This window comes from Ylistrum balloti, unplaced genomic scaffold, assembly GCF_031769215.1.
Source record: "Ylistrum balloti isolate Yb309-2 unplaced genomic scaffold, AGI_CSIRO_Ybal_v1 Utg369906, whole genome shotgun sequence".
NCBI lineage: Eukaryota > Metazoa > Mollusca > Bivalvia > Pectinida > Pectinidae > Ylistrum > Ylistrum balloti.
This window is the reverse complement of record NW_026782031.1, coordinates 123,813-144,746: the sequence shown is the minus strand read 5'-3', so window position 1 is coordinate 144,746 and position 20,934 is coordinate 123,813. Positions and strand designations below refer to the sequence as shown.

General features: G+C 34.2%; 2 protein-coding genes across 7 annotated transcripts in view; both read left to right on the top strand.

Moving 5' to 3' along the window:
- Positions 1-4,209: 4,209 nt before the first annotated feature.
- On the top strand, positions 4,210-5,385 carry LOC132546688 (cannabinoid receptor type 1B-like). The gene is made up of 2 exons (XM_060210407.1): positions 4,210-4,245; positions 4,483-5,385. The coding sequence occupies exons 1-2, from the start codon at positions 4,210-4,212 to the stop codon at positions 5,383-5,385; spliced, it is 939 nt and encodes a 312-aa protein (XP_060066390.1).
- A 5,257-nt stretch (positions 5,386-10,642) lies between these two features.
- LOC132546687 (cohesin subunit SA-1-like) overlaps positions 10,643-20,934 on the top strand; it is a 34,718-nt gene continuing 24,426 nt past the window's right edge. For 4 of the 6 annotated variants that reach the window (XM_060210406.1, XM_060210404.1, XM_060210401.1 and 1 more), the window contains exons 1-12: positions 10,643-10,672; positions 11,729-11,837; positions 12,482-12,587; positions 15,523-15,642; positions 15,880-16,053; positions 16,980-17,184; positions 17,400-17,551; positions 17,974-18,047; positions 18,804-18,927; positions 19,401-19,499; positions 20,027-20,106; positions 20,443-20,665. In XM_060210406.1, the coding sequence (XP_060066389.1) occupies positions 11,764-11,837; positions 12,482-12,587; positions 15,523-15,642; positions 15,880-16,053; positions 16,980-17,184; positions 17,400-17,551; positions 17,974-18,047; positions 18,804-18,927; positions 19,401-19,499; positions 20,027-20,106; positions 20,443-20,665 (1,431 nt within the window). In that variant the 5' untranslated portion in view covers positions 10,643-10,672; positions 11,729-11,763. Of the gene's footprint in view, positions 10,677-11,262; positions 11,295-11,728; positions 11,838-12,481; positions 12,588-15,522; positions 15,643-15,879; positions 16,054-16,979; positions 17,185-17,399; positions 17,552-17,973; positions 18,048-18,803; positions 18,928-19,400; positions 19,500-20,026; positions 20,107-20,442; positions 20,666-20,934 lie in introns of those variants that run through there. The other 2 variants (XM_060210402.1, XM_060210403.1) reach the window with 2 other exon arrangements.

Here is a 20,934-nt window from a genome sequence, read left to right as displayed (position 1 = left end):
GACCAATTAGAAGTAGAAGATCAATTCCATTTTCTTTTACCTGTCCCATACATTCCGATCTTAGGAGAAAATACATTAAAAAATATTACTGGTATAAGCCGTCTGTTTTCAAAGCTATAGAATCATTGAACACGCATAATTTGAAAGATTTGAATTTACTGGGCAAATACATTATTGAAGCGAACAAACGTAGATGTATTTGATTATTAATTGCAGTTACAGTGTACATTTCTGTTTTCTTATGTTTTTTGATGTTGATGATGATGATGATGATGATGATGATGATGATGTAGATGTAGTCGGATGATGATGATGATGATGATGATGATGATGATGATGATGATGTAGTCGGATGATGATGATGATGATGATGTAGTCGGATGATGATGATGATGATGATGTAGTCGGATGATGATGATGATGATGATGATGATGATGATGATGATGATGATGATGATGATGATGATGATGATGATATAATGATGTAGATGTAGTCGGATGATGATGATGATGATGATGATGATGATGATGATGATGATGATGATGATGATGATGATGATGATGATGATGATGTAGTCGGATGATGTAGTCAGATGATGATGATGATGATGATGATGATGATGATGATGATGATGATGATGATGATGATGTAGATGTAGTCGGATGATGATGATGATGATGATGATGATGATGATGATGATGATGATGATGTAGTCGGATGATGATGATGATGATGATGATGATGATGATGATGATGATGATGATGATGTAGATGTAGTTGGGTTGTCGATACGTCTCATCATCAGGTTTTAATGTAAATTATTGTTGCAATGAAAATACAACCTGACTGTTTGTGTCTAACTAGTGTATATAGTACTATGTATTATATACAGTATTATGTGTGTTATTATATGTTACCAATAAGTTGTATAACTTAAGGAAATAAACTTGAAACTGAAATTAGTAGCATTTGTCAGCTGATTTTAATAATAAACGCCGGAATTTCATATTTTTTTTCGGCGGGATCTTATCCTTAAGCATGAAGATTATTTAAAATAGATGTTCTTTCTTGACATGCTCATTGCTGGTGTGTGGATCATATATAATTTTCAATTTTTAACATATATTTTAGGGGATGGATGTGTTATTCAAAACCAGTACTTATACCGAAGAACAATGTAAAACGATTAACATATGTTGTTCAGACACTGCACGCTTCTAACAACAGATTACAATGCAATAAAGACAACCAAATGTAGGTCCAAACTCCCAGCTTAAGCTATAGGATTATTGTTAAGATACTTGATTTCGGAATAACTTTATTTTTTTCACTAATGGTAAATTTCAATGCGCAATGCTAATATTTGATATTTGATATTCCATCTCGAACATAGTGAAATATCTTCAAAAATCCTGACATTTACAATTCATTTCTGTTCCGTCGTATTTCTCTTAATTTCTTTACCTCCGTACGCAAGTAGAAATAGACATGAATAAAGTACAAATAATTATCATTTTCAATTAAACGGTGTGCGTTCAAACACTTCAGGGTGAACGAAGAAAATATTGGGAAAAGACCAAGGTCAGTAATGTATGTATCATCGTTCTCCTCGAGACATTATCCAATGTGGCGTCTGTGTATTGATCCTTTTTTTATAATAATCTGTTATCTGAGCTTCCGAGCTTACACAGGAAGACCGGAAAATTTAGCATACTCATATTTCCGAAGTGGATCTCAATCATGCTCGTTTAGACGTGTTTGGACGTTAAAGTCACCCACACAGCTTCAAAGAGAAAAGAAGATTTATACATGAGTATCAAAGCCACAACGTACTATAATTACGGTAGTATAATTATGGTAGTATAATAACGGTAGTACTGTAGTATAATTAGGGTAGTATAATTATGGTAGTAAAATTACGGTAGTATAATTGTATAGTTATGGTAGCACTGTGGTATAAGTTCGGTAGTATAATTACGGTAGTATAATATTGGTAGTAAAATTACGGTAGTATAATATCGGTAGTATAATTATGGTAGTATAATTGTATAGTTATGGTAGCACTGTGGTATAAGTTCGGTAGTATAATTACGGTAGTATAATTATGGTAGTATATTATGGTAGTATAATAACGGTAGTATAATTACGGTAGTATAATTACGGAAGTATTATTATGGTAGTATAATTACGGTAGTATGATAACGGTAGTATAATTACGGTAGTATAATTACGGAAGTATTATTATGGTAGTATAATTACGGTAGTATAATAACGGTAGTATATTTACGGTAGTATAATTACGGTAGTAAAATTACGGTAGTATAATAACGGTAGTATAATAACGGTAGTATAATTATGGTAGTATAATTGTATAGTTATGGTAGCACTGTGGTATAAGTTCGGTAGTATAATGACGGTAGTATAATTATGGTAGTATATTATGGTAGTATAATTACGGTAGTATAATAACGGTAGTATAATAACGGTAGTATTATTATGGTAGTATTATCATGGTAGTATAATTACGGTAATATTATTATGGTAATATAAATACGGTAGTACTGTAGTTTAATTACGGTAGTATAATTATGGTAGTATAATTACGGTAGTATAATTATGGTAGTAAAATTACGGTAGTACAATTATGGTAGTATAATTACGGTAGTATTATTATGGTAGTATAATTACGGTAGTATAATTATGGTAGTATAATTACGGTAGTATAATTATGGTAGTATAATAACGGTAGTGTAATTATGGTAATATAATTACGGTAGTACTGTAGTATAATTACGGTAGTATAATTATGGTATTATTATTATGGTAGTATAATTACGGTAGTACTGTAGTATAATTACGGTAGTATAATTATGGTAGTAAAATTACGGTAGTATAATTATGGTAGTAAAATTACGGTAGTATAATAACGGTAGTATAATAACGGTAGTATTATTATGGTAGTATAATTGTATAGTTATGGTAGCACTGTGGTATAAGTTCGGTAGTATAATTACGGTAGTATAATTATGGTAGTATAATTACGGTAGTATAATAACGGTAGTATTATTATGGTAGTATTATCATGGTAGTATAATTACGGTATTATTATTATGGTAATATAAATACGGTAGTACTGTAGTTTAATTACGGTAGTATAATTATGGTAGTATAATTACGGTAGAATAATTATGGTAGTAAAATTACGGTAGTACAATTATGGTAGTATAATTACGGTAGTATTATTATGGTAGTATAATTACGGTAGTATAATTATGGTAGTATAATTACGGTAGTATAATTATGGTAGTATAATAACGGTAGTGTAATTATGGTAATATAATTACGGTAGTACTGTAGTATAATTACGGTATTATTATGGTAGTATAATTACGGTAGCATAATTACAATTATGGTATGGTAGTATAATTACGTTGGTATAATTACGGAAGTATAATTACGGTAGTATAATTCAATATTTGGGTTTTATTCTAGTTTATTCCCCAGTGACACAGTAGCAAACTAAGATGTTTTATCCTGTTACTGGCACTGTCATTGTCGGAATACACCTGCCACATATATTTTTGCTGCATTCGGCATCGACACAAATCTGCTGTATTTCAGCACGTGCATTGATTTGACAGAATTTTGTTCTAAAATTCTGGCGAGCCACTTTTGTCTTTCTGGTTCCACTTTTGTCTTTCTCCACCCTCGCTGGCCATGTACTCTGGATTTAGGTCTAAAGGATAGACTATAGAGGTCGTCCTTCCGGATTGTGATCATCTCTCCGGTGTTTCAAGTTTGGAGTATCGGATATACCGAGTATAAACCATCTGTGTCTTATGCCATGTGAAACTTAATACTGGGGACTGATATTGACTTCAGTGAAGAATCGAATGTTCTATTCGGTGTCTTCATTGGCATCGGGAACAGCTAACCTGATCCTGTCTGTATCGGAATACTTTATCCAATCCTTCCATTTCCAATTACTTTTTTTTCTATGAACCATCCAGCTTAACATTGACCATTAGTAAAATTTTGATGATATTGAAGTTGTCAGAAATAGTGACATAACTGTTGTATCAATATTATCAACAGATTTTAAGTTGAAACCCCCCAAAAAATGTTATTATTTTATAACAGTATTTTGTTGATTTTAACAAACAGTGGAGGAAGATTTACTACCCTGAAATATTGTACAGAACTTAGACATGAACAATACATCTGTTTTTCCTGAACACAACCAAGTAAGTTAACTTATTTTCTATTTTTGATACATCGTATAATTTGCACTCTCCTCTCATTGGTCGTATAAATGTCACGTGACACTTGCCACTAGATAAAGATAGATATCTTTTTACCGGGTATTTCACATCAAAGAATTAAGAAAAAATGTCCATTGTTAAGTGGATATTGTATTTCTCGAAAAAAGTGCTTTATTTATTTATTTATTTATTTATTTATCTTTGTTTGCATTTTTTTAGATCAACTTTGAAAACGAAAATCTCGTTGATGAATCCTTGAATCTGCCAATGAAGCCGTACCTCCTGTTAATCCTGTTTATCCAAGCATTGCTGTCTACAGTCGGGAATCTGATCATCTGTTTGATGACTATTACGATGCCAACGTTAAGGAAAAATATGTGTGTCTATTTCATTCTCTGCTTTAGTTTTAGTGACCTTTTATTCGGATCTGCGACCATTGATCATTATTTTCAAAGCAATTTGGATGACATACCATTATGGAGATGTTTGATAACAACGACAGTATCCTTATCAGCTTTTCTTATTTCGTTAGCCCAAGCATTCTTGATATGTCTAGAACGCACACTCCATATATTATACTTTCCACGCTCATCATCTTTATTAACCGATAAAAACCGTACTTTTATTGTGGTTGGGACGTGGGTGTTCTGTGTAGTGTATATTTGTGTGTTAGTGGCATCCCGAGACTGTTCACTCAAGGAAAGAACAGTTGAGGATTTCCTAAGCTCCTGTACATCTGTTGTAAATGGAGTCTATGCATTGTTTGCTCCTCTTTATATAGGTGTGGTATTTCAATACCTTTATCTTCTTTATAAAGTAAAAAAGTTACAGACCTCCGTGCGTAATCTTAAGTCCAATCAGCAGAACCAAAGTGAAGCAACTGTCCAGAATTCAAGTCTTGAGCTTTTCAGAAACATATTCAAGACTGTGTCGGTCTTTGTTGTGACGTATGTTGTATCGTTTAGTCCAATGCTGATGCTGTTCTCGGAAAATGCTTTTACAGGAAATTTTAACAGAGAAATGTTTGCTTTGGTAGTGATTTTGTTAGGATTAAATGGTTTAATTTCGCCTTTACTTTATATTTGGAGGTTCAAAGACGTTCGTCGTTTGTTTGAATGCTGATGTGTCAGACTGTATATACACTAAAATGTGGTCTGTGTTTCATTGTAAAAAGTAGGTGTGGGAAGTTTAATGGCAAATACGAAAACAATGTATATATTAAACCTGTAATAGAGATATTGAAGATCAAATATATACAAAATTTATAAAATGAGTATAAAAAATCATTGTACTAAGCTCCTGGAAAGGTGTAATGAAAAAGTATGATTTAAAAACAGCAAAGAAATTACTGTATAAAAAAGTAAAACAAACAGGGGCCAGAGTGGTTAAGGCGTTCGACCGTTTTTGCGATTGGTTAGGGCGTCTGAGCGTCGTTATGATTTCGGCGTCTGACCGTCGTTGTGGTTAAGGCGTCTGAGCGTCGTTATGATTTCGGCGTCTGGCCGTCGTTGTGGTAAAGGCGTTCGACTGTCGTTGTGGTTGGTTAGGGAATCTGACAATCGTTGTGGTCAAGGTGTTCGAAAAATCGTTGAGGTTAAGGCGTCTGACAGTCGTTGTGGTAAAGGCATCTGACAGTCGTTGTGGTAAAGGCGTTAAACCGTCGTTTTGGTTGGTTAAGGCGTTCGACGTCGTTGTTGTTAAGGCGTCTGACCGTCGTTGTTGTTAAGGCGTTCCACGTCGTTGTTGTTAAGGCGTCTGACCGTCGTTGTTGTTAAGGCGTCTGACCGTCGTTGTGGTAAAGGCGTCTGACGTACGTTGGGGTTAAGGCGTTCGTCTGCCGTTATGGTAAAGGCGTCTGACCGTCGTTGTGATTGGTTAAGGCGTTCGTCCATCGATATGATCGGGTAAGGCGTCTGACCGTCGTTGTGGTAAAGGCGTTTAACCGTCGTTGTGATTGGTTAAGGCGTTCGTCCATCGATATGATCGGGTAAGGCGTCTGACCGTCGTTGTGGTAAAGGCGTTTAGCCGTCGTTGTGATTGGTTAAGGCGTTCGTCCATCGTTGTGGTTGGGTAAGGCGTCTGACCGTCGTTGTGGTTAAGGCGTTCGACAGTCGTTGTGGCCGGGTAAGGCGTCTGACCGTCTTTGAGCTTAAGGCATCCACACACCTCTTGCTCACTTGTTCGAGACCTACGTGGGCAGTCGCCAGGTACTGGTCACAGATCGATGGTTTTCTCCGGGAACTTCGGCTTTCCTTTACATCTCAAACCTGGCATATCCTTTTGTGACCTTGGCTGTTAACAGGACGTAAAGCGACAATATACAAACAAAACCTCTATAAGCTCGCCTCTCCATCTTCTTTCTTCATAACAAATACATATTACGACGAACGGAAACAGCGTTATTTCATTTAATACTATGACCTACGGAATTTAAAACCAACCTCTATGAAATCATACATCATAGGGGCTCAAATCTTGTTATTTTTACAAAAATATGTTTCTTGGTGGGCGTTTGTTTTTGTGGATATGTAGTATTAAATACAATTTACTTATTATAACAGATAATTGACACGTAGACAGATGAACACGTGGGTTAACAGTAGCCATCTTCATAAACAGGTGCTGATCACTAAAATATACTTGGTAGGGCAAGTTCGGGGGAAGGGGAATCCACATGATACACGACTCAAACTAGAATGGAGAAATTACATCAGAGAAGTGGTACAGCTTTTGTGATTATTTCTTGCAACACTTCAATCTATGTATTAGTAAGCTTGCCATCATATAGACTTTTTACTGTATACTAACATAGATTTTAACTATGATGTTCTGATGTCTCAATAGACGTTATTTCTATATTTAGTAACTTGGAGTTTTCGTAGTTTGTACTTAAAGAAGCCAATCGATAAAATCCTCTTAAAAGATTTTTTTCCCCACTTAATCATCTTATGGCATTTATAGTCGTTATAAATGATACACATTGCTGTCTTATGTAGATTAAACTGCATTTAAACTGAAATGATTAATTGATTAAACATAATCCATTTCGACGATGAAACGTCGCCATTTGGCCCGAAAAGTTAAATTTAAAAGGTCTTTCAAATAACGAGTGACGATCGACTTTCAAATTGAACTAGTGACTTAATTTGATCCCGCGCTGAGTGGCATTTATTGCATCGTAAACCACACATTTCCGTGCAAATGTCAATACATGAGAGAGTTGCTTAATTCTTATATCATTTTTATATGTTTTATTTTTATTTATTTATTTTTACTTTTTCAAAATTTGGTGTAAAGACAACAAGACAAAACATAAATACCAACATTCAAATATATGAATCATCATCATCATCATCATCATCATCATCACAGTCATTCTCATGCATACTCGTCAAAATCACACACAAAGAGACAGGAGGTGGCGCGCGTGAATTTCAAGGGCTGAATCTAAGGAATTGATTTCACGTATATGTTCATATGTGTATCGAAATAAATTATTGACTTTCTAATAAAAAATATTGATGTAGACATTACAACGCCGACATCAATTTCTTCATTGACCTGTACTGAACCATTTATGTATAAGAAGTTTTTCTTTCTCGATCTTAATTAATGGCAATTTATAAATTTAATAGTGAGTATTTCAGAGAATAAAGGGTTTTACAAAAGATTGTGTGAATTTTAAGGGCTGAAGACATTGACTCCACGTATATGTTCATATGTGCATCGAAATAAATGATTGACTTTTTAATAAACAATATTGATGTCTAGAATGTCGTATTTTGGAACTTATGAATTACATAAGCACATACGGTGCAACACTGTCATTGCATTTAAGTTTCACCGTAGATTGGAACTCTGCCCGTATATTCGGGTACCCTGGAACACCACCGTAAATCGCAATCAAGGCATTCTTACAACCCACGTTTAAAAAATAATGTTCTTTAAATTGTTTTAATCGAGTTTAAACTAAACACTCTATGAAAAACAAAATCTTTTTCAAAACTGTGCTAAAATTGGACCAAGTCAACATGATTTAAAAAGAAAAGTTAAAATTGAATTGAATAGAGCAATTTAATTTTGAAAAAGACATTAGATTAAAACACCATAACAAACCTCTCTTTTTGATTTACACTTGGGCCCTCAAAACTGATCGGACATTTGATGCTTTGTTACTCCATTTCTCATCATTACGAACCCAACCCCCCACCCCAATTCCCCAACCCCAACCCCTTCACTAAGTAGAGGTGAGGGGAGGGCGTATTTATTCCTATAGTTGCGTTCTTAAATTTGTCCATTTTCCCACGGGTATCTGAATCGGCCCGCCAATTTGTCACACAGTGACCGCCCGAGAATCAAACTTAGATTTAGTCCCACTTCTGTAAAAACTGGTATGTATGTACATTGTATCATTACGAACAAAACTTTAATTTCTATTTTCTGATTTCTTGGTCTGAGATTGACCGAAATGTAAACATTGTCCGATTTGGATGAGAGTTGGTATGTACCTGTATTATGGGAAATCGGACACTTACTTCCATTTTCACCTTCGTATCTTGAAATCTGATCGATTAAAGGTTAGATATTTTGAAATTTTGATTAAATTTGGCATGCTGGTGTATTATAACACATAATGAGGTTAACTACAACTTCAACTAATTAAATAATAGTCTCCATTCGAAGGCCTCTTTTTTTGTATTTAAGTCTAGTGCATGAGATATTGCGCTCTTTCTCACTGAAATCAATACATTGTACTCCTAATCAGAGTGACGAGGTTACGCCCATTTAAAACGTGTGTTGTTCTGTGAAACGGTATTCCAAGTTTAGAGTTTGAACTGTTACACTCAGCTAAAATACCATTGACGCCATAACATGCACATTGTGTCGACCCATAATATATGTATATATATTTAGCTCTATTCCAACTCCATCCTCAAGCATTATAACTCAGTTAAACAGCGTACTGTACAAGTTTATTTGGAATTACAAAGTGGAAAAAATTAAAAGGGACACCTTGATTGGTTTGCTAGAAAATGGAGGCCTTAAAATGGCACATATCGGTTCTTTTATCAAATATTTAAAATTGAAATGGTTAAAGAGATTAAATGAACTTACACCTTAGAAAACTTTAGTTCAAGAAATCTTAACAATGGATCAAAACATTGTTGTTCGACTGAAATCAGAGATGCTTGAAAACATAGGGAAAGATATCAAAAACAAGTTCTGGAAAGATGTAAATTTTGCTCTAGCAAGAATTCAAAATGAATCACAAAGCCTAGAAGAATACTTAGATGAATAGAATAATTAGTCTGCTACCTTACAACAAAATTCACTTGTGGTGATTGATGAGTGTGGTGAGAGGAAGCCCTCCTGTGTGGGGACACGTGTTGTACAGAGTCTAACCCCAGGGCCCTAACCCTGGCAGAGCTCTATGTAATCAAGTTCTGGGGCATTAAAAAAAGTGCCATTATATACGATGGGAACATGTGTTGAGTGGAAATCAAGTACGTATAACAGTAACATCACAATTTTTACTTCTATGGGCTAATTTTGTGAAGTCGCAAATTCGTTTTCGGATTCATTTTTCCCATAATAGGTTAAAAAAAGCGGCCAAGAGAAAGACACGGTTAGTTATCATGTGTTTGTCAACAGTTTAAAGTTCTACCAAACTCGTGGTTGGTATTGTTTTTCTCTCTTTCTCACTCGGAACAATAGTATATATTCTGCAGAATATGATATCAATGTGCAACACAATACTTCTTTGTAGTTAAGTGTGTTTCTTACAACTGTAACAACAAGTTTGACAATTTGAACATCTGTGTGTGTAGAGGATACATTCTTATGCACTTCTTCTAGATTAAATGCAGATGCTCAGTTCTATCATAAGATGTTATAATTTGTACAAGTAAATTTATTATTTGCAACTTAAATATATTTGTGAGCAGCATCAGGTTTGATCTTATCATTGTGCAATATATCTATTAATCAATCATACAGAGAGAGAGAGAGAGAGAGAGAGAGAGAGAGAGAGAGAGAGAGAGAGAGAGAGAGAGAGAGAGAGAGAGAGAGAATCTTTAACAGTTTGATATTTCTTGATGTTGAAAAGCTTGGTATTCTTTAACTAGACTAAACACTTCTCATAGTAAGATAACTGGCAAAAAATAATGCCATTGTCATTACATTCCCATTTCATCGCATCCAAATTTTGCTCGCCAAGGACAAAATAAACTTTTTTATAATTCTTTTTAAACGTTAAAAAATACCCTACCGGGTATTGCTATTTAACAAGAATCTATTTTGAATTTTGGCGGAAATTTAAAGGGAGCTTACTCTGGATTGAAGTCACGTGATCAATGTTTACATCCGGTTTATTACGTTGAGAGTGTGTAGTGTTTCGTTCCCGCCACGGGTAAGTATGTATTCATTCTGACGTTTTGCTGCTAATATTTGAGTGCAATAATGCCAAAACTTTTAACGTACGTTTTATTTTATGTTTTGAAATACCGAGAAGTATTTTTATAAATAGCTAGCAGGTAATTAGTGCATTCAGGGAAACTGGTGAATATTTATACAAAGAGTTCATAATGGCCGCCTTCATTGATGACGAGGCTCAGCGTCGATCGTTCCCGGTCGGTTTTTACTTAATATCATCGCCACACATGCTTAAAATGCAATACTTTTGTCTGGCAAAGAAATAAAGAGCTTGAAAATTATACACAATCTAATGCAACGGTCCGTGATGTGGAATGTAGTGTCAAAAATATACGGCGTCCCATAAAAAATAATCTCGAACAAAAACAAAAATACCGGAAGGTATCAAAAATCCTGAATCGCTGTGTTTTTTAAAAATCTGTATCGTTGTTGATATATGCATTTTGATCAAGCAAACAATCTGCCTTAGTTTCTATTATAAACAATCACGACACATCAAAACATTTACTATGGCGTAAGTGTTATCTCCCTTAGGACGCTAACTGATCATAATTTGTGAAAGAAAGTACCATACATGGTTTTAGAGGGGAATTTTAATGGTAACTCAACAGTGGTATTCTCCATTACATGTATTATACTGTATGTAGCACTTGTACAAGCTTAAGAATATCCTGGGATATTAGAGGAAAGGGTCATTTCAATTATAGTAAATAATGCAATTAAAAGGGGTCATTCTATAGAATACAGCAACAAAATGGGAATCAATCAATATGGAGTGCTTGATTTCATTTTAGAGGGACCATTGATGCCTACACTATTATCCCAACAAGCACTAACATGAGTTACTGTCAGGAAAATTTATACACCCAAATTTTCTAAATAAGCTTCCTGATTAGCTGTATCAAAGTTCTGTATTTTCATGTGATTATATGCAGCACATTTCTTAGAGCTGACTTTCCAAACACTGTAAAAGCTCTCTATCTTAGACCTTAAATTACCAAACAGCTTAAAGGTAAACTTGTGTTTTATTCAGGATATAGGATTAGTGGGTAAGTATCGCCAGAGAAGATGCCTGCAGCAAAGAGGCAGAAGAAGAAAGAGCTTGTTGCTGCAGCTGTGGAACCATCATCAGAGTTATCAATGTATGTCAATAGAGGCATTGTAAAACACTTATAATAGTTCATGTTTCAGTAGACATAATCTCAAAATTCTCTGTTTTGTTTAATTTTATATTCGCCTGAGGCCATCTCATATATATAGTTCCTCTGTATCATGACCAGCTTTGTTAATGGCTTGAGCTAATGTTTTAAAATTGTCTTTCATTACTCCAGATCCTATCAGTTTGTGTTCAGTTACTGTTCAGATACAAATATTGGCATTTCATTTTCAAAATCATACTAGTACTGTTCATCTGGCTAGCAAGGCCAGGTTATTTTTCCTATGTATTGTCCTGTATCCTAGACAATATCAAAGTTGCACAATATTGTAATTCTGATGTCTGCATTTAGTAGATTACAAATTACATATTATGAAAAACAAAAATGGGTGTCTGAAGCTTTATCTCCTTCAAGAATTAGTTGCTAAGGCCCTGCTTTGAAATATAAAAATTCATGATCACATTGATATTTTTGCCTATAGTATCTTTCGAATTTCTGAAAAAAATATATAATTCTCCAAATTTATACAGTTAAAGGTAAGTATTGAGATGGAAATTGTTTGATTTTCATTCATTTCCATTTGTGTTATGACTATACTTATATGAATTATTAACTGATCATTCTTACAGTCCAGAAAGTCATAATGACAGAGAAAGTGACAGTGACTTCGAAGATCCAGGCCAGACCACAGTAACCAAGGGAAAGAAACGACAGAGGAAGGGACCAGATGGGGGTGTACGTATTGTACAGGCATATATTAGCCTTTGCTTATTATTGTTATACTATTTTTTGTCACAGATGTTTGGTTGAGATGTGGATTTACTGATTACTTGTATTGGAATGAAACCTCCATCATGCATATTACCTTCAGCTGAAAAAGACATTAACGAATAACACCTGTTAGGTGTGTTGTAAAACGCACATTTTCCCCAAATGTGAAACAGTTATGAAACCAGACCTTAGAGGGAATAAAAGATCAGCTTTCAAAATTCTTGTACCAAAAAATTTAATTAATTTATTTTTTTTCGCCAAATCATCAATTTTGGGACCAAATATATATAATTGGGTTAAAAACCATGATGAAATAATAGAACTAATTGTTTTACAGTGATAAAATATTTTTATGATCTGTTATAAAGAATAAAGAAATCAACTTCCATTTCAGTACACTTGCTTTAAGAAGGTTTTTAACATATTATGAATAAATGAATGAACTACTGGTTCACATTTAATAAGATTTTACAAAATAGTTAGTGGGTTTGTTTCGTTGTCAAAATAGCCAGATTCAATATTTTATCGCAGGAGACATCATTGGTGACCACTGGCATGAACCCTTAGATAATAAGATATTCATCTAAATCCACCTTTTAAAAAAGTTGGGTTAAACTTTTTATTGATGGAACAGTATCATGGATGGCTCCCATTAATATGACCTGTTTCTATTTGAATTTGTATTAATGATAAGCAAATACTTTCATGTGGAAAACTACCTCCAGCAATAAATAGAACATGTTTTAAGTAATTTAAGTGCTTAAACAGATTACACTTCAGGAACATATTTAACTATAGGTTGGGGATCGGGTTTATTAAACAAGTCTGACAAAGTATGACTGATTATGATAAAGACTCGTTAGGAAATAATTTAGCCAGTACACTACTAATATTTTCCTTTTTTTCTTCTAAACATCATAAGTGGGTGTAAGGCCTGTTCCAGAATTGAATATGGAGGGGGCACTTATTACTTATTACCCCAACCACCCGTACAATAAAATTTATTAAATACCCAAGCATGTATGCAATGACCCACACAATTAATTTTGTTACCTCAAGTAACCCCCACAGAACTGTATTTCCCACAAATTTTCATTCTGTTGCCCTTACAGCCAAATACATGTGGCTTCCCTGAGCAAAAATATTGTGAGTTTTCCCAAAAAATGATTTTAAAACGCAGTACATTTTCCTAAAATGTATGAAAAGGAACACTGAATATTTCCTATTTTTACATGTATAAAGAAATTAAATATAGATGTTTCAAAACAAGGGGGTAAATCAGAACATTGCCACACATATAAAACTGGGAAAGTTGTCAATTTTCAATCTATTAGCTACCATACGTATCCTGGAAGTTTTGCGAGGAAAGCCGTGGACAGAAGTACTCGTTATATGTCAATTTTTACTTAGTTTATTTCAGTTGTCATTATTTTCTTGTCATGAATGCCTAAGAATGGTTACTAACCTCTGATTTTCTGTATCAATTTTGCCCCCTGCACTTTAATTTTTAAGGGTTCCTGTTAAAACCAGTCATCCATATAATTCAATTTATAGTGGCACCAATTACACATAAAATGCGTTTTAGTGTTGTCCCAACCACTTACAAAACAATAATTTATCTGCCTTAAATACTCCAAATTTATTGCTTCAGAAATTACATGCCATTTGTTTGGTAATAGATAACAAAATGTAATATAACCTATGTAATGAAAGTATGACGACTACATCACACCAACCATTTTTTCGTCCCCAAGGGGGTCACTATAGACAGTTTTAAATATAACTTCTTTTGAGCTCCTCTGCAGAAATGGCAAATAGGTTTATGTCATGACAATTCGTCAGTCAGGTGTAAAATTTTTGTTGATGACTGCTTGTTAGGAAAGAATATCATAGTGAAGTAAAATAGAGAAAAGAGCTTTGTTGTCTGTCATTCTGACTCAAGGTCAGAATAGCTATACAGGAATACTGTACCTCATTTGTGAAGTGATCATGACTCTGTGAATGTTTATGTACACTGCGGGTAATAACAAACTGCCTTTTTACAAAGTTGTGTTGTAGTCCTATTGCAATTGAATGTTTTCTACATCCTTGATACTCCAGGGGTTATGCTCACTATCATTCTCTACACCCCTAGAACATTTCATGGCAAAATGTAAGGTTCCATGTGCGAAACCTTTATGGTTACGGTATGATCAGAAGACTATTATTCCTTTAATGTACATCAAATGAATCCCAATAATGATGTATTGTACTGCAGGCTGTCCAGCGTCCCTAAAATTCTTAAAAAATCCTAATTTTTTTCAGTTTTGCTAAAATTCCTTAAAAAATGAAAAATTAAAAGGGAATTCCTAAAAAAGCCCTAATTTTTCACTTCAGTTCCTACTTTTTTATATTTCTTACAATTTACTGAAAATGTTTTCATTAAATTCATAGTCAAAATGTGTTTTAATGTAGTCTGTAGTTCTCATTCAAGGTAGACCTTGAAAGGCAGTTGACCAGCGGATCTCTGTACCCAGATTGTTATTGGTTGTGACAGAAGTGTGATTCTTAAGGTCACAGCCAACAGCAGCTGGGATACTGAAACCCTGGAAGATACCTTTCCTGCAATTAAGGCATTGTATGTTAGTTTCTACTTTGTCAAAAGTAAGTCAGTTTAATGCTTTCATACTCCCTATTCTAGTTACAACATTCCTAATTTTAGCCTTAAATTTGCCCTAAAATTTTGTAATTTTAGCCCTAAAATTAGCCCTAATTTTTTGTCAAGAACCGCTGGACAGCCTAGTACTGACTTTGAAGTTAGGTGTCACTCCTCTGAAAATTTCAGTGTTGCCTCTGAGGACTGTTTCAGACTGCACTTTAATTGTGATTCAAGATGATAAGTTTGAGTTGTCTGCTTCAGGGTCGTCAGAGGAAAGCAGGTGGAGGAGGTGGTCGTGGGAGGAAGAAGAGTGGTGAGGATGATGATGCTGGTACAGGCAGTATGTTTGATGTGGTTAGGGGTGGACGATCTTCACTTCAGGTTAGTACACTCATACAATTGGATTAAATTTTTTGTCTTCTTTTGTTTTCAAATGTTTATTGAGACTCCTCATCAACGAGAAATATCCTATTTACTGGACTTGGACTCAGTGGGTATGTCCACGAAATCTCTGAAGAAATAGACTGTTGCTGATATCGATATATACCTGATGTTAACACCTATAGAAGATGACAATCATTTCATTACCATTTTTTTTTCTTTACTTATTTTCTTTAGTGTTCCGTGGATGAATGGATAGAAAAATACAAGAATGACAGGGATGCTGCACTTCTGGAGCTAATCCAGTTTTTTGTCCAGTCATCCGGCTGTAAAGGCAAGATCAGTCCTTACATGTACGCTAACCAAGAACACTCTGAAATCATCAGGAAAATGACAGAAGAGTTTGACGAGGTATGATTGTGAGGGAAATTTCCAGGTTTAACTTATTTACGCCGGAGGGGGGGGATTCTTTGAAATACTGTCATGTTTTTTCACTATTGCTATAATACTTCACATAAGATTACATTGTACCATGTTTGCATTGAATGGTGTTGTGTAAGGATTGAAAGGAACTCAAATCTTAGCTAAGTGATATTTGTATCAACTCTGTTCACTATATATAGGGTATTGTGGACATCAACAAATGTTAATCGCATGATTTGAAATTTTTTCTTAAATTACAATAGTACAGTTAAAATCTGTCAACATCTTTAACTCATAAGTGTATTATAATGAAACTCATTTGAAAACATGATGATTAAAAGTTCAGATGAGAGTTCTTTACCCAAATTTGATAACACAAAATATCTGAAACCGTTTGCTTTACATTTAGAATTATTTTGGCTAGTAAAATTCCTTAGTTGTAAGTGTTCAGATGGTTTTAATATGTCACTATAACTCACCACTTCTGTGTGACTATTATTTTGCACTGTCTGCAGGCCCCCAAGGTTTGCTGTAACCTGCATGTCACACTTTAATTAATTATAGTAGTGGCAAGTTTCAGAATACTGTTATACACATGTACTTGATGTTCTTTTGGAATTATACAATATTTGAAAATCATAAAATTTAATCAATCTATGGATAGTGCTTCTCCCATCTAGATTTTGGTATTTCTTTTCACCAACTTTGATTTTCCTTGATCGCCTTGTAGGTTACAACACCTTAAGCTTTTAGCAGTATTGAAATGCCCAAGAATGATTGCACGGCTCCATGCAGCATTTTAATTCATTTTCTCGAACAGCTTTATCTACTTTTGACTTACGAAAAGAAAAAAAGGAAAAAGGGTTGCTATTCACTTGTGTGGATTGTGGTCTGATTGATATCTTTGGTTCCAGGACAGCGGTGACTACCCACTGATAATGAGTGGGCCACAGTGGAAAAAGTTCCGCTCCAACTTCTGCGAGTATGTACAGGTACTGGTACGACAGTGTCAGTACAGCATTATTTATGACCAGTACATGATGGACAACATCATCTCTCTCCTGACTGGACTCACTGACTCCCAAGTTCGTGCTTTCCGACACACTTCAACATTAGCAGGTAACCTAAAACTAGTATTTGAAGAAAGCCTTCTTGGCCTTTGTGTGCCCGCATGTTAGTACTTGATTGTGCAGTTATATTTCTAATAAAGTAGTTGAAAATCAGTTGAAAGTTCAAAATCTTAATTTAATAGAAAATATGTGACAATGTTTCATAAGTAAACAATTTGTAAGTCCCCTTTGGGTTACCTTTTCCACTTATTTCTTCTTTTCCAGCCATGAAGTTGATGACAGCTCTTGTGGATGTGGCACTGAATCTAAGTATCAACTTGGACAACACTCAGCGACAATATGAAGCTGAGCGACAAAAGCAACAGACTAAGCGTGCTAACGACAGGTTGGACATGCTGTTACAGAGACGACAAGAGGTTTGTGTTATATATCCAATGTGATAATTAGAATCATTCATGACCTTGAGGCTGTCTTATTTGGATATCAACCAAAAAGGGAAATTCTGAAATTGTCAAACACAAGGTTTGTCAAGGGTTTGGGAACTTAATAATTTTTCCTTCGGACCTGGGTCAAGGGTTAGATCCCTCTATGCTATCCACAAGGAGTTTATAATCCTGGCATTGTTGACATGACATTCTACAATTGTATTATTTAGTGATCTCACCTTACATCATGGAAATCTCACATAGATAAAAGTGTGAATACATCTGTCTAGACTAAGAGAAACAATTTATTTATTCTTTTTTTTTTTCATATTTTCCTGCATAGAGATGGGCTTCTATAGTGGTTACTTTAGATGTTGAAACTAACAAATATGTTGTTCTTGTTTTCCCAACAGTTAGAGGAAAATCAGGCAGAAATCAGAAATATGTTGACATATATATTCAAAGGAGTATTTGTGCATAGATACAGGTAAGTAACAAGCTCAGTTATAATTAAATGAAGATATTAAGCTATTAAATTCACTTTGAAATTGAAACATTCCCAAAATGAAACATTCCCAGCACGTGAATTTTATTTAAACATTGAGTGTATTCTGACCTAAACTTTTTAACAAAACTTCTTTCATTATTGACACTTAATCTTACATATTGACATACAGTGTAACTTTTTGACATACTGTAATATTTATACTTTGTAGCAAACTGACATACAATGTAACTTGTTGACAAACTTTGTTTCTGTTCATGCCAGTATGCAACAGGCAATCTAAGTACATCAGCCTTGGAATCTTTTTGATATGTATACAAACAAAAGTAATGAGAACTTAAGCAATCAATTTTGTCATGAGTCACCTCTGATAGAAAGCTTTCACCATGTGTATATATTTTGAGTACACATGTACAACATTTGGGTTTACTCTGGGATTTTCTTGATGTTAAATCTGTCTTTCAGGTTTTTTCAATCACTAATTTTCTTGAATAGGTGATAAAAAAATCTTTCTTTCTTTTTCAATGATGCATATAAAATATCTTCCAAAATATATGTTGAAAACCTTGACAAAGTGATGTTACAGTTAACAGATCTGAAATGTTTCTTTTAAATTATGGTGTGATTTGATCAGAAACGGTTTTTTGTCATTCTTGTTGAATTTAGTAACTTGTATGAAATTCAGTCTTACCAATTTTTTTACAAAGGTATAATGCCATCTCACTATGTTTGTTGCAGGGATGCCCAGCCAGAGATCAGATCAATATGTATAGCAGAAATAGGAGTGTGGATGAAAAGATACCCTAACATGTTTTTAGATGATGGTTACCTGAAATATGTGGGTTGGACATTATATGACAAGGTCAGTACTTTCACTATTACAATTCTGGATTGGTTTTCTAAAATAAAGCAATGATGAAGTTTCATAAATTAATGCCATGATAGAAAGGAAATGAGGTCATAACAAGTTCTTGTAGATTTGAATTAAAATTTATGACACAAATGCAGTGAAGATCACATGGAAAGCGTTCAATTTCTATTTTTAAAGATATCTTTCAATTGTAATGATTGACTTGATGCAAGTCAAAGTATATATGTTAAATGGAGAATATTAATATGATTTTAAAACTTAAACTTCTACATGTTTAAGTTTTTTTAATCATCAAAGAACTTATTGTTAAATACATTAGTTAAAAATATATATTTCTAGACCTTCGTTATACAAAAATTTATTAACAGTTAAATGCTTGTTCTATATAGTAAATTTCAGAAGTCATCAGTGTCCAAATTTTGTGGTATTATCTGTACTCTACTTTCATTGTATTCTGCCTTCAGGTCGGTGAGGTTCGTCTCCACTGTCTCCGTGCCCTCCAGCCTCTTTACAACACTGAGGACTTGGCTCACAAATTGGAGCTCTTCACAAACAGATTCAAGGTAGGATTAAGTGGGTTTTTTGTTAAGGTTTTCAGTTAGATTTTCATCCATATCCAGTTGAAAATGTCAAGTAGAGTAAACTATTATGTCAGGATAATAAAATATTTTGAAAAAAAAAACTTGTTTTCGATAGATTGACGTTGAACAAATTTGTGGAGGTGAATACTCTTAATGTTAACATTGCTGAAGTCCTCTCTCTTTTCTTAAAATTATGTTAAGAGTGAAAAAACTAGAATTAACAAATATATGTTAACTACAGTGGTTGGTCAAACTGGAAACATTAGCATTGAAAAGGTAGAAATATCTGAGATGAAAGCTTACCAAAGTCAGTTCTGTATTACCACCTGCTCAGGAGTCCTCATGTAGTGTAAGCAAATTGTAGTGTAAGCAAATTATTTTAAAAATGTGGATCGTGAAAATGATAATTATAAACATTAGACTGCATTTAATTGCTGTTCCTCAGATTTTACATTGCCAATGGATGCCAACTGAAAGTAGATTAATGCTTAAGTGACTGTATATTTTAGGATCGGATTGTGGAGATGACATTAGATAAGGAGTATGAGGTAGCTGTACAGGGCATCAAGCTTGTTATCAGTATACTCAAGTGAGTACCTGCATGTGCATTAAGTATATCAGCTAGTCAATGGTACTTCTGTCTCAGGAGTTAGTTAAATGTTGAAATTAGACAGAGTTAGTTGAATGTTTGAATTGGAATAAAAAGAAAATATCAAAGATAACAAAGAAAAGTGTTGTAGTCTGTGAAATATACTTTTAATTTCTTGAACTTTTGCTAAAAGGGATCAATGTTGAAAGAATATCTTTTGATTCTAAAGAAATTAATACCTTAATTTCAACATTGACAGAGAAAAACCAGTATTATATATGTATTATATTGACCACAACATTACTAGATGCATGTATTTATTGTTGAATATTGTAGGTTCAATGACACAATCCTGGGGGACAAAGACTGTGAAAATGTGTATGAACTGGTGTACTCTTCACAGCGACAAGTAGCACAGGCTGCTGGAGAATTCTTAAATGCTAAACTCTTCCGCAAGGATGAGGAGCTGACAAGGACTTTGAAAATACACAAAGGAAAGAAACAGAGTCTGAATGCACCACTCATCAGAGATCTGGTGCAGTTCTTCATCGAGAGTGAGGTAATAGCCATGATGGAATCTGAGGCATAATCCGAGGTCAACCTTTGAATAGACTGTTGAATGTATATTCTTTCAGTGAAACATATTGATTCTCAATATCTTTTTAATACACCGCCGGAGGCGGTCATATATTGGCGTCATCTTCTCCGTCTGTATGTACGTCCGTCCGTACGTCCATTTCTTGAGAACGCAACTCCTCCTAAACTAACGATCAGATTTTCATAAAACTTGCTCAATGTCACTAATACAATTGTTCGATGTGCATGAAG